General features: G+C 32.7%; 2 protein-coding genes across 2 annotated transcripts; one reads left to right on the top strand and one right to left on the bottom strand.

Annotated features, from left to right (window-relative positions):
- Positions 1-10,003: 10,003 nt before the first annotated feature.
- LOC113514295 (uncharacterized) lies at positions 10,004-11,261 on the bottom strand. Its single transcript, XM_026898341.3, has one exon. It carries the CDS (start codon positions 11,259-11,261, stop codon positions 10,299-10,301), a length of 963 nt encoding a protein of 320 aa, XP_026754142.3. The 3' UTR covers positions 10,004-10,298.
- Positions 11,262-12,763: 1,502 nt separating this feature from the next.
- On the top strand, positions 12,764-14,412 carry LOC113514495 (uncharacterized). Its single transcript, XM_026898586.3, has 3 exons — positions 12,764-12,915; positions 13,027-13,170; positions 14,122-14,412. Exons 1-3 carry the CDS (start codon positions 12,820-12,822, stop codon positions 14,410-14,412), a joined length of 531 nt encoding a protein of 176 aa, XP_026754387.3. The 5' UTR covers positions 12,764-12,819.
- The last annotated feature ends 260 nt before the right edge of the window (positions 14,413-14,672 follow it).

Raw genomic sequence — 14,672 nt, 5'->3', positions numbered from 1 at the left:
CTATGAAGAGAATATTCCGTCATGTTTTTTTTATACACATCCAAACAAGCATGGTTGACTACCGAGAGAGAATGCTTTTAGCATTAAGAAACCTCTTTACCGCCATGTACACATATATGTAGAAAACTAATGAAATAATAATAATTTAAATAATATATTCATATTGAATAATTCCTCTGAGCACAATCCCTTGTACAAGCGGTAGAACACGCAGAGTGAGGTAAAATCTCTCCTAAGACTTAAGGGTTCGATACCGCTTGTGAGCCTGGGATCATCGACAATTCTCATAGCTGTCGTTGCACGAGTCCACCTATAAATATGATGGATACAATATAAAAGCATCATTGAGAGAATATTTTAAAAGAATATGCTTTATAAATATATATTTTTGCGGCCTCTAGATAAGCCAATCGAATGACTTTAAGTTGGTACCTATTTATCTTATTTTCACTACATTATACTATGTCTATGTTATAAATAATATAATACATACCTACATATTTTTATGCAACTCAGAATGGCGAACAAGCTGACAGCCCACCTGAAGGAAAGTGGTAATCGTCGACTATAGACATGAACAGTATCAAGGTCATAATAGAGTATACTGTGTTATCCATGATACGTTTCATGAGTTGTCATTTCTGAGGACTAAGATGTCATATCTATGTATATGTAATTTCACTGCCATATCCCACCCTTCAAACCGAAACATAACCAAGCAAACACAATTACTTCACGACAGAAACACGAATGGATCAGAGTTATATACCTAAGCTACATCTATAGTGTCTGCCTTTGGAACTGTTTACTTATTTAATAAGAACTTTGTTATCATCTATTCAAAGTAAATATTCTGTTCTGGTAATTGACGCAATAAAAACTATAATACGGAAAAAAATAACAATATTGTAATACGAAATCGTAAAAAATACGAGTAGGTATTATTTCGCATACCTTTTACCTTATACGTGAAACTTAAAAAAAAAAAATCTATGACCGTAGATTACAAATAGCCTCCGAAAGCCCAATGTTATAAACGATATATCATTCATTCTCGACTATTCTTTACAATAAAACTTACTCAAAGAATAACTTTGAACGACGGACTTCCGGCATCCTTATAGAAGATGAATACATAAAAATAATTTGTTATTGCATTAAATATTTTGACTTTGTATCTTTGTATTCGATCTGACGATTCAACAAGCACACTTGTGATTTCAAAGAATAACATTTTGAATTAAAAGTTTAGTACAATAGAATAACAATATATCTATTATTCAATATATATCTATCTTCATAACAGTATTATTTTTATAAATACTGCAATGAAGTCTAAATAAAAATTGTGAGTGTTTTTTTTTTTTAATGGGTGATAATGGTATGGTAACCCCGTCTGCGCTATTGGTATACACTGGCGGGGTACCAGTGAGGGATGACAGATGAAGATGAAAGTAGGTCAGTTAGCCCATCCTGACGAATTAAACTAGAATTAGTCACGATGGTTTCCAGGGGGAACCACGTGGAGGTCGATCTGACAGGGTATATTGCTAGTAATCGGGCTATTTTGACCCCATTACTAACAATCCCTTTCCCCCCAATTGTGGGTGTTGTAAAAGGCGAACTTAACGGTCGCGGATAGGGCAGCAGCGTTTCTCTTTATGTCTATGTTCGACAGTGGACAGTTAACGGCTTTGACACGAGAATCAGAGGCATATCACTTTAGTCAGCAGGAATGGAAAAGTATGAGGGCTACCATGAACAATATACACTTTGCATTCTATAATTTATGGAATGGTATTCATGCTTATAGGTGACGTATACAATTTGGGATACCAATACAACTACAATTAACAACAAATAGATTTTGTTTTGCAAAAATAAAAACACGACTATTATTGTGTGATAAAACTAATATGGGGACTAACATGGGACCACAGTATATCATATATCTGTCAAACGAAAAAAAAGGATATTAGCTCAGAAATTACTTCGTAACGTACTTAAAAAAATACGGGCCACTAGAGATTCTCTTTTTTCAAAAAATCGCTTAATAATAAAAAAAAAACTGGACTTGCTACTCCCATCAAGTGCTTGCCGAGCATTATCTATGAGAACTTCAAGGACTCATGGCACTCCAGAGACTCCAGACATAAGAAGACTAAGGGAAAATGCAAAAAGAAAGAGACCATAACTTGGAACAGGTATGCTTATCTCTTTAGAATGGGTCATTTAAAATTTTTGACCGGACTAATCAAACAGAATTATAGTCGTAAATAAACTTATTACTTTTCCTTTAGATTCTTAGCATTAAAACTCAATGAATATGCCTTGAATTCAATCATTTTAATTTTCATTAAATTCCTAAAAGTATTATAACCACAGTACAAAAGCAACGTAAAGCGAAGAGTTCTTTAAAATTGTAATATAGCATTGGATTTTGCAATGACATGAAATTATAACCTTATATTAAATACCTCAAGAGTTTGTTATACCATATTATTGTTTATTTGTTAATTAGCATATATTGTTATATTATTGTTTATTTGTAAATTACCATGCTGTGTTTCCTTTAAAATGATTGTACACTATGTTTAAATAGACAGTAATTTTAATATTAAATCTTATCAGTGTAACAATTGCTGGGAGACCAAATAAAGATTTATCTTTATAATATTTAACTTTTTAAAGTTAAATAAAATATTAAATAAATTTACCTTGAATAAATTTTAATAATCTTTAACTACACCATTCGAGTACTAAACGTCATCATTACAGACAAATTAGAAATATTCCCACGTCGACTGATATTTACCTTATTTATTATAATGGAATGGTGAATACAATTCGGAAGTCCGTTTTACAGCTCTCAGCGTGTGTTCCATTGCATCAGAGCAATTTTTTTTTTAAGATAGCGACCGTAATTGGGTGAATGCAATGTTGTCATTACACGCAGCGTGCAGTCTTCGAGTATTTATTTCTATTTTTAATTTATTGACAATTATCTAATAGTGTTAATATCGATATTCACAAGTTCACAAAATATTTACTTCAACGACAACTGAACTGATAATATATAATTACAATATCACAAAGTGGGGGGAAGGGATTGTTAGTAATGCTAACTATGAGTCCCATTGCTAGCAATAAACCCTATTAGATCGACCTCCACGTGGTCCCCCTGAAAACTATTGTGCTGAATTCCAAGTGTATTCATCACGATAGGCTAACTGACCTGCCCTTTCATCCTCACTTATCACTCCTCACTGGAGCCTCACCAGCATATACCGTGAGCACAGGCGGGATTGTCATTTCATTATCATCCATTGAAAAAAAATATCACAAAGTAGGTTTATTAATGGGTGATAAAAGAATGGTAACTCCGCCTGCGCTATCGGTATACACTGGCGAGGCATCAGTGAGGGATGACAGGTGACGACGAAAGCAGATCAGTTAGGACATCGTGATAAAGTCCACTGGAATTAACCACGATAGTTTCCAGGAGAAACTGTTTAGAGGTCGATCTGATAACGTGTATTGCCAGTAATGAGAAAATTAGACCCCATTTCCAACAATCCCTCTTCCCCTGACAAAGTAGATAGGTAAAGTATACTTAAACTTTTATGGACAGTAAATGGATTGGTGATCCTAACTGCGCTATGAATATACGCTGACGGGATACCGGTGAGGTGTGATAGGTGAGGACTGAGGATGAAGTCAGGTCAATAAACCGATCGTGACAAATTCATTACTACTTGACAGTATACTGCTAGCAATAAGATTTACTGGTCAAGTTTTGTCGAAGTAAAAACTCGAGATGCTCCAAGAAAGTAGAAACCAAGCACAGTTTAGAGAGCTGAAACCATAAAAGTATTGCATATTGATCACCGCCTTAAATATATCATAATTACGATCATATATGTACTCGTATATAAGTGACGGTTACCACTTTCCAACAGGTGGGCTGTCAACTTGTTTGGCATTTTAAGTTGCATAAAAAATAATCTGATACAAAAATATTCTTAAATCTTCTTCGGACTGCTGTGCATATTAAGTCTTAATATGAATCTAATAAATAATTTAAAAGTTGTTTTATAATATATCTCGGCTCATATGCTTTATGAAAATGTAGTGTAATCTCTTACACAGAGTAGACTAGTTCTAGAGTTACACAACAAATCCAAAGAGAAAAAGCTTTATTTTTTTTTTACTTTTCCGCTATATACTGATAAAAAAAAAAACAAATATTTTTTATACCTATAAGCGCAAAAATATCTCTGTTTATGTCATCTCTTCCCACGGTAAAAAAACACGTCAACAAAGGAGAGATTTTAAAAAATCGGTCAACATACCCTTGGCATAGGTGTGACCGCTCGTTTTTTAAACGTTCGCTCTGATCTTCGAACAAATATGTGATATTATTTATTAAAACGCTAACCCGCCTACGATTCGAACAAATTTGCTGAATGGGTAATTTATTGCACCTATCTTGCTTATAGTGGGTGATAAAAAAGGGATTTTGTTAGACATGCAGGTGCCAACTGAATGGAACTATGACCGGGCTGAATGGAATCTCAGAACGAAGTAACAAAATTAATGACGGATATCAATGTAAACATTTATTGTTTGTGGGTGAATAATCGTGAGATATTACGACGATTTGTCTTCGAGCAAAAAAAATTATAAGACTTATAATTGTCCTTGAAGAAAATTTGTAAATTATTGTACTTTTACCTATTGATCAGAACACATTTCTTCTTTCCTTACTTTACCTAACTTACTTTTTATCTACTTAGTCCCGGCATAAATTAGCCACCCCTTCCTTTCCCGTGGGTGTTGTAAGAGGCGACTAAGGGAGAATGAGAGGTGAACAGTAGCGCAAAAAACATCTTCAAAGTCTAACTGCAGTTGCCAATCCGCTTGCCAAATATGGCAACTATTGGCAAAACTCACCCTAGGGGAGGCTCATGTTTAGCAGTGGACAGTTAAAAGACGATACACTTTTTAAGAGACTTCAAAAAGAATGAGTTTCTCAAATCGGTTGTAATTTTTTTTATTTTTGTCACCTCATAACTTTGTCAGTTCTAAACCGATTTGGAAAATTATTTTTTGTCTAAAAGGATATTCTTACAGATTGATTCCATAGAAATTTTGTCAAAATCCGTTCATTGGTTTAGTTTTTAAATTAAAATAACTGGATTTGTCACTATTGCAGTAGGTTTTTTTTATTTATTTATTTGTTTCGTGATACATAGGTAACAATGGATGGTAAAACAAGATAAGTCCTCTATGATCAACCCCATCTATCGAGGTATACAAATTTACAATTATATAAGAAAAAAAATTATATTATATAAAAAGAAAAATCGGCCATGTCACATTTATAGTAAAACAAAAATTATTATGGAAATTTATTACATTTATTTTCAAGGAAAATTTTATGAGATATAATCTTTAATTGTTCTGAAATTATGTTTTGTAATTCGATAATATTTGATTACGTGTTAGTCTCATATCATTCTCATGCCTATTTTTAGTCTATTTTTTATTTAAGTTTTTCTTTTTATCTGTTCTTTTTTTACTGAAAAAAAAATCTATTTGTTTAATCCAAAAACACATCCAAATATTTTCAATGTATTAAGCATGAACTTTACTTTTATTTTTATAGGTTATAACAAAATTAGAGACTGACACGCTGGGATATGGTACTTGCACCTATAGTTTTATAGTCATCGAAATCGGTGTATAATTGTCGAAGATATAGCGTAGCATACACACAAAAATTCAATCCAAATAAAAACGTCTATCTTTTGATGTCGGTTGAAAATGTATTTGCAAAGCATCAATTATTGGCGTTTTGTGTAGTAGACGGCAATAAATTAGCATTAACAAATAGTTAAGTATCACAATAAGGGTCCGACCGGCTTGGGAACCTCGCTCAGGTGGCTCACGCCCCCGACTTAGCTACCTGAGTTGTAGTACTGATTATTGGCTGTGAACATACATTATGAGAAACGCGGACAAAGATCCCAATATTACAACCTTTGCACATTAGTAAGAAATTGTATAAACAAAAAAAAATATATCTATATAATAACAGATTAAAAATACAAAAACTTTACCAGAGGGAGACTTTGTACAAAAGTCGATTGCTTGAGTACCTCTGTCCCATTCGTGTTTCTACCGTGAAGTAGTTGTGTTTGCATGGCTGTGTTTCGGTTTGAAGGATGGGATATGGCGTGAATTTACAGGGTACAGAGGAATAACACCAGAGTCCTCATGTGTTGCATGGGGGTATCATGGGCGAAACAGTATACTCTGTTATGTCCATGCTACTGCTCATGTCTATAGGCGACGGTTACCACTTTCCATCAGGTGGGCCGTCAGCTTGTTTGCCATTCTAAGTTGTATAAAAAAAAATATACAAAATGTCAACACATTTGTGTCCCTAAGATGTTGGAAAATGAATTTTTTTTTATACAACTTAGACTTAGTTAAGTGTAAGAGAAAACTCAAAATAAAATCATACCAAGGCGCCTGACAAGTATAGTAACAATAGGCTAGAGCGTATTATCTTCTTATGGGCCAATAATGAGACGCTAATGATAGGTTAAGGGGTAAGGGATTATTAGTAATGGGGAGGTTAGTCACCACTGTCAATATACTGTCAATATACTCCATCAGGTCGACCGACACGCGGTTCCCCATCGTTACTAATTTATTGTTCAATTCTTCACGATGGGCTAACGAACCTGCCTTTTCATCCTCACCAATAATTCCTCATTGGTGGTTACCATTTCATTATAATACATTTTCAAACAATTATATGTTAATTTAAATTTAAAGTTACAAGTATACGTTGTAAATACTCGTTTTTAATTTAATACAAAATGTTTTTTCGTACTAAGTAGACAAATTATAAAATTAGTACGAAATATTCATTATTATGAGTGCTGTGGATTTTTGTTATATTAAATAAATAAATAAAAATATTTTGTTCATCTTTAATATAAATATTTTTAGTGAAATTTCTATTAGATAGAGTACTTAATTAAAGTTGATAAAATATACTATAAATACCATTCATGATGGTTACCCTAACTATATCGTCAAATGATCAGTAAGAATTGCGTTACAATACAAATAGGATTATTTACCGTGGTCATTACGCCACAATGTCCATTCATGACTTTAAACGACAAAAAGTTACAATTTTATTCTCACGCAGCGCCGTAGGTAGAATAAGTTACGCGCTTTTGACGCAATTGGTTCTGCAGGTTGTCACACTTGCGCAGGTTCGCGCGCTTTTTGACATTTGACAGATTATGAATACAAAATACCCGCCTTTTTGTGACGCGTAAAACATGATCGATTTGATACGTTATTTGTGTTTATTTAGTCGACCTCAGTGATTTTTCTATTAAAACACCTTGGTGAGACTCCCACGCAATAGTTTCTTTAAAAAAATCACTTGGTCTGTACAAAAATATCCTTAATATAATAATTTCCTATAGATATGACATTTCTCGTAGTTATGGGTGTCAACTATAATTAAACTTGTATAAAAACTTGCATCCTTACAAATATTTTCAATCTGTGAATTTGTTTGTTTAATTCTTGGCGTCTTGGCGATCTGACCGTATGTCATGCACGTTTAGCATACGCACGAAGCACTAGTATTTGGTATGGCGAAGGACAAATGCTACTTTTTGTTCTAATTAATTAACATATTCTGGGCACGCGAATAATGTCACAAGTCAAATCAGTATCTTTATATTTTTTTATACCACTGAGGTGGCAAACAAGCATACGGCCCACCTGATGGGAAGCGATTACCATAGCCTATGAACGCCTGCAACACTAGGGGTATTAAGCACGCATTGTCGACTCTGAAGAATATACTTCATTACTTAACAAACTTATTGTAGGTACGTAATAATAATAATATAGAGAATATCAGTAAAAATAATAACAAGAATCCTGCTCTAGGGTTATTAATAAATTTACTTATTGATATAATATTCTGCAGTAGATTTATAAAATATGACGATTTAAAAGAGCTTGTAAACAAATTTATTTTAGTAAAAATGATTTCAATTTGAATATTATCTATCTACCTACTAGTAGAAACATTCTTTCAAATACTCATCATATCAGCCATTAACTGTCCACTGCTGAACATAAACCTCCCCCTTGAAGGGATTTTGCTAGTAGTTGCCACGCTTAGCAGGCGAATTGGCAACCGCAGTCAGGCTTTAGAGATATTTTACGAGGGACGCTGCCGTCCATCCTTCACCGTTCCTTAGTCGTCTTTTACGACACCCACGGAAAAGGAAGAGGTGGCCTATTCTATGCCGGGACCACACGGATAAGGAAAGAAGAAATGTTAACTAAACTCGTTAATACTTATTTTGGTTAAAGTTTTTATAGAATGGAAAAATAAAATATTTAGACAGTATAACGTAAAGAATATTTAAATATATATAGTTGGTCATGGCTGGAAAGAAGCCATATAGTATATTTAAAAAAAGAAAAAGAACTATTTGAATTTTTATATACCATTCTTGTATCTCTTCATGTAATGTTTTGTAACTATAATTTTGATAAGTAAATAAATACAAAAAACACTAGTGGAACTATAAAATTGGTATCATTTTAGAGTACGTCGTCTAATAGTTGCTCATATCACATAAATATTCAAATTAACGATGCGACTTTCCGTTCGGAAGAAGGAAACACGCACAAAATAAAACGGTGGCCACCCATGGCGCGTGATTTGTCATTGCAGTAATGATCATTGATCACATCAATGCACCTCCGTCGTTTAAATAATATGCGGTTACAGACATCTATTACCGGCACTATTCAATCTATTCATTGTTGATATAAAAATACTATACGAACTTTTGAAAAATACCTTCAATTTTAGAATTTTATATTGGAAGCATCATCGATTAGTTGGTTCAAATTTTAATAGTAATTCCATCTATTCTGTAAATTTAAAATCTTTTATAAATTTTCTATTACATTTAAAATGAGCAAAAGAGCAATGATTACATGAGAGTCTCTCCCTTAGGAGGTTTTGCCAGTAGTTATCACATATAGCAGGCGGATTGGCAACCGCAGTTAGGTTTTAGAGATGTTTTAAGAGGGACGCTGCTGCCCAGCCCTCGCCCTCCTTTAGTCGCGTCTTACAACACCCACGGGAAAGGAAGGGGTGGCCTATTCTATGCCGGGACCGCACGGTAGAAAAGTAAGTATTGAGGATAAAATCGTTTGAAATAAGATAAAAAGTCGGCGAACACGTGGCCAGAGACATATAATACCTGGCTTAAAAATATTAAGAAGTTGATTCGGGTCCGGTTGCGATAATTTTGGAAACTAACTTTTCTTAATTGGCTTGGGTCTACAATGATCTGTTGTGGCCTCAACACAGGGAGGGTATCCTAGTTTTAGGACCAGGTGATTGGTATGCTTCTGTGGCACTTATTTAAAAAAGCAAGTTCATTTCATTGTTGGTATCTACACTTCGTATGCTAAAAAAAGATTTATTTTCAACAAATCCGTACAAATTATTGAGGAAAACTTAAATAAGTACGCAGAAATTTACTCATCTAATGTAAAGATAATTAAAATTAATATATACATTTACGCAATTCGTATAACTGATAGCGATTACATGAATCAAGAAAAACACTTCTCATTCAGCAATCAACATGGCTTGCAATAAATCAAACTGCAACAATTGCAGAAACGTCCGCATCCCCGTATGCACAACACAATTCACGCATTGTATAAATCCCTGAACCCTAAATGGAAGGTTACACAATGCGCTATCGAAATTATTTGTGGTTTATATAAGACCACACCGAGGGTCATTTTTTATATCTACGACTCGACGATTTTAAGTATCCATTTACTGTATTAGTCGTTGTTACTTTTTGAAATTATATTTTCTATTTTCTTCTAATATACAACTAGAGAAGTTTTATTATTAACTTTATGGGAATAGGTAGAAAAAAAAGGAAAAAAAAAGATAATTGTACTAAAATAAGAAACATTTTAGAATCTCAAAGAAACTATACTTTTATCTAGTCATATATTACCGATGAATAGCGATCGTACTAACAAATATTATAAATGCAACATTGAGAGAATGTTTGTATGGATGTATGTTTATTATTTTTTCACGCAAAAAGTACCAAATGGATTTTTATAAAATTTTATACACTAATAGGTAACTTTATATACCTACTAATTAACGTAGGCAAAGGCTAGTAATGAATAATATTTGTTAATTATAATTCATCTTTTATCTCTTTAAAAAAATTTACATACTCCATCAGTGTTCTTTCAACATCACTGGCATTTAAGTTGAAACTCTCTAAATATTCCTTTGTTTCATCTTCTTTTACAAACTTCAGCAAAGCATCAAATAATTCTACAGCTTTCGCTTTACCTTGAAATTTCTTCAAACAAAACGGCTTTATCTTAATTATTAAATCTAGAACTGGTACAATAACATCATTATCTTTTGTAGAATAAGACCATGTGTCTTCAAATATATTCAGCAAACCATTACACACAGGCGTAGTTGATAAGCGTTCGATCAAACCAATTCTTTGATAAAGACTTAATTTGTCTGTATCTATTTTATTTCTTAGTTGTTTGTTATTACGAATCTCCATATGCTCTTTAACAATTTTATTAAAAAGATCTAGCAATGTGTGGATGACATTGGTATCAAGTTTCGAAATCTGTTCATAAAATGGCTCAAGACCTTTCAATTTCATAACTCTAGCTTGAACTTTAGGATTTTCTGGTAACCATACATAAAGTATGTCCAAAACGTGTGCTTTTAATGCTAAATTATCTTCATTCTCAAAAATGTCTAATAATTTGTCAACAACATTTATTGGTATAACAGCATTAATAGTTGTTGGAGCAATATCAAAAAGTATCTTTAATAATAGAAGAAGTTGTGTTTTTGCTTTTGCATTAGGGATATCTAAATTTGGAATAACAATTCTGTCTATACCTTTATCTTTTAAGAATTTATAAGCATTGTTAGGGTTCTTCGTCATTTCTATGACATCATCTATTTTAGGTACCATTTCTTCGTGCAGTTTTTCAATATCTTCTATGGATAAGGTGGATTGTTCAGCTGTAGCGGTTATTTCCTCGATTTTTTCTATAGCTCTAGAAAGATCATCATTGTGTGAAACTAGTTCTGTATCTGACGATGTTGTTGCTGGTATCATAATATCTGAAATTCGACCATTTATTGTAGTCTAGTAATTGTATGTAATTATATATTTTCATTATAACAGGTTCTTTTTTTATACATATTTAATCAGTACCTACTTGCATATTACAGACAAATCTTTTGTGGGTAATTATGCAAAGTGGTATTCATTTACGGTTTAGCATTCTATTATAGTATATATATATATATATATATATATATATATATATATATATATCACTGTCATATATAAATGAAAATGAAATCAAATATCGATAATATTATTGATATATGTTAATACGATTTATTATTATATTTATATTTCATATAATCACATAATTATATTATAAATAATAAAATAAAATAAATAAATAAAATAAAAAAGCCTTTTATTTCCCATTATAAAGAAAAGAAAATTACCAGCAATTTCATTCAGTAACAATTATTTTCTTAATAAAATAAATTTACAAAAAATTATTCAATCGATTACATAAATTCTTTTTTTTACTTATTTTAATAATAGCATATATAAATATAGTACACAAAAAAATGGTGTCGTAACTTTAGTTATCAATATTATATATATTGAATGAATAGAAAATAAATAAAAATGTTTTCATTTACACTAAGCCACGATTTTAAATATTACTTTTATCATCATTGCTGCAAAAACATGTAGGTACATGACCTGCCTCCTCCAGTATCATCCATCTACCTATAGTAAGTAGCATTGCACGATATTGTACGATTTTGCCATTACGATATAGTAAAAAAGCAAAATATATACAATTTTATGCTGCCATGCTACCTAGATAATTATATAATATCTTCATGCCATAAACACGTCACTACTTAGATATACATCACAAGAAATACCAATTTTGTATAGTAAAAAATACTATCTATATACAAGATATCGAAACTTTCAAGAAATGATCATATTCCGTCCTAAATCCTTCCATGTTGCGGGGGCTTATGAACGGCGGTCGTCGCTATCAGTTAAGTTGCGTGCTTGTTTGCCCTCTGTGTTATAAAAAAAGCCATGTCCATGTCTTTACGTGAACATTGCACAAAATTTAATCTTTATAAAAATTAAAGATAACCCATACCCTCTTGCTGACCGCGAGAAATCTTCAAAATAACTGAAAAATAAAATAGGAAACATATTTTTTGGAACATCTTTGCTTTCCTATTTTTCAAAAATTCGACCATTGTATATTCGATTGTCATTTATGAAAACGAAAAAAAAAAAACAAAGTTAGTAGCTAATGTTCATATAAAAGTTCATTTTAAAATTGTAAATTAACTCTTTTAATATCTAAATATCTGGACATGCACATACACGTTTATTTGTTTAAAATTTATTAAAATAAAACAATGCCACAATTTTTATACATAAATAAATATACTTAAATTATTTTCATCTTTGACAATTTAGTAAAACTTTTTTGCTACTGAACTTGTTCCATCTGCTTGAATTAGTGTCATTTGTAAATATCAAACCTTAACTGACATTGATGTTGCTATTTATGTAATGTGATAAGTACCTATTGTAGGAATATATTAGACAAGCCATGGAAAAATTAACAACTTTAATGCTGTGTGAGAACAATTCTTGTTGTTGTTTACCAAAGCGAGTGACTATCATAATGATATCCCTTGTAAGTTTGGTATGTATTGTATTTATACATTTGTATTTTTACTTTTTTACTTATACTACAGATAATATAAGACTATCCTAGTACTTATGTTAATGCTAATGCAGTTACTTCGTTACTCAGGCTGGGTGCGTAGTGGACACGATGTCTATCGAATCGTGCAGAAAACAATGCAGCGAGCTACGAAACTTGGTCGATTCAATCAGAACAGTGCTCATCACGTTATTCCAAATGGCCAATCTGTTACTCCTTTTGGCTTCTTTACTCGTTAGTTATTCATAATTAGATGTTACTATAGCCTATTTACGTCTCCAATACCAGGTAACACTTTTGTATTGACAGATTCTGAATAATCAATAAAGTAATTATGTAGAGTTCAACCCGATTGAGAGGGCACATTAATACAAGATGCTGTGAATGGTCTGTAATAGTCCTATTATTAAACTATTATAGAACTTTATACTTTTAATGGACTAAGGGAGAAATTAAATAAATATTTTCTTTTTACGTTTTTCTTCTATGCTACTATATGAATTTACAGGGTACAGAGGAATAACGCAACGCATGGGGGTATCATGGGCGAAATAGTATGTCTGTTATGTTCATGGTACTGCTCATGTCTATAGACGGCGGTTACCAGTTTCCATCAGGTGGGCCGTCAGCTTGTTTGCCATTCTAAGTTGCATAAAAAAATGTACTACTTATATTTTTTTCATATGTGTTAATGGAATGATAATCCCGCCCGAGTTACCGGTATACGCTGGCGGGACGCGAGTGAAGGATGATAGGTGAGGATGAAAGCAGGTCAGTTAGCCCATCGTGACAATATCCACTAGAATTCACCACGATAATTTTCAGGTAGAACCGCGTAGAAGTCGATCTGACAGGGTATATTGCTAGCAAGGGGACTGGTTATCAGCGTTTCTAACAATCCCTTCCTCCCACCCCCATAAGATGTAGGTATTATGTAGAGTTTTATTTTTGTTTTTCATCACTAGTATTGGTGTATGTAATTTATTCCTATAGTTGCCTACTTGATATCCAGGAAAAAGTCGAAAAAGAGTAGATGATGATATTCTTAGTACAGTACAGTGCAATGCAGTGCAGTGCAGTATAGTGAAGTGCAGTCCAGTACAATACAGTATAGTAGATTATTTCTCATGATAATGATGTTCTTATACTGTTACCACATGTAAATATTATGTGGTTATATTACAGGAAAATTCCCTATTAGTTCAAATATACGTGTGGTACACGATGGGGTTCGTCGTGATGGGACTTACGGTCTCCATACTCGAGTTCCTCGTCAACATGAAGTGGGAAGGCAGATGGAGCTTCGTCACTTTTGTACCCGAAGTGGCTTTTTTTTTGGTATTTATTTTTATACTATACTTTTTTATCCGCATAAATTGCGATAAACAGCGATCCATTGTTAATCTCAGATATAGTTTACTAGCCATATCTCTCGGCTTCGCCCGTGGTCGTATCGTGATGTTAAATAGTCTATGATCTTTTTTAAGAAATAAGCTATCAAATTCAAAAATAATTTTCAATGTTGACTGGTAGTTCTGGAAAGTAGTTGCGTTTAAACAAACTCTAGCTTTTTATCTACTAACTCCGGTCACGTGGACGCAGTTATCCGTGATTACATTCACTTTTTTTTTATACAACTTAGAATGGCAAACAAGCTAACGGCCCACCTGATGGAAAGTGGTAACCGTCGCCTACAGACATGAGCAGTACCATGGACATAACAATGTATACTGTTT

Source organism: Galleria mellonella, unplaced genomic scaffold, assembly GCF_026898425.1.
Source record: "Galleria mellonella isolate WM207_F2 unplaced genomic scaffold, CSIRO_AGI_GalMel_v1 utg35, whole genome shotgun sequence".
In the NCBI taxonomy this organism is placed as follows: domain Eukaryota; kingdom Metazoa; phylum Arthropoda; class Insecta; order Lepidoptera; family Pyralidae; genus Galleria; species Galleria mellonella.
Note: the sequence above shows the minus strand (reverse complement) of the source record. Positions and strands in the feature narration are given on the sequence as shown.

Bases quoted from the DNA above. Each gene is read 5' to 3' on its own strand.
- LOC113514295 (XM_026898341.3), bottom strand. From the start codon at position 11,261: ATGATACCAGCAACAACATCGTCAGATACAGAACTAGTTTCACACAAT.
- LOC113514495 (XM_026898586.3), top strand. From the start codon at position 12,820: ATGGAAAAATTAACAACTTTAATGCTGTGTGAGAACAATTCTTGTTGT. The intron at 12,916-13,026 runs GTATGTATTGTA...TTCGTTACTCAG, and splicing joins TGATATCCCTTGTAAGTTTG to GCTGGGTGCGTAGTGGACAC. The intron at 13,171-14,121 runs GTTAGTTATTCA...GTTATATTACAG, and splicing joins TCCTTTTGGCTTCTTTACTC to GAAAATTCCCTATTAGTTCA.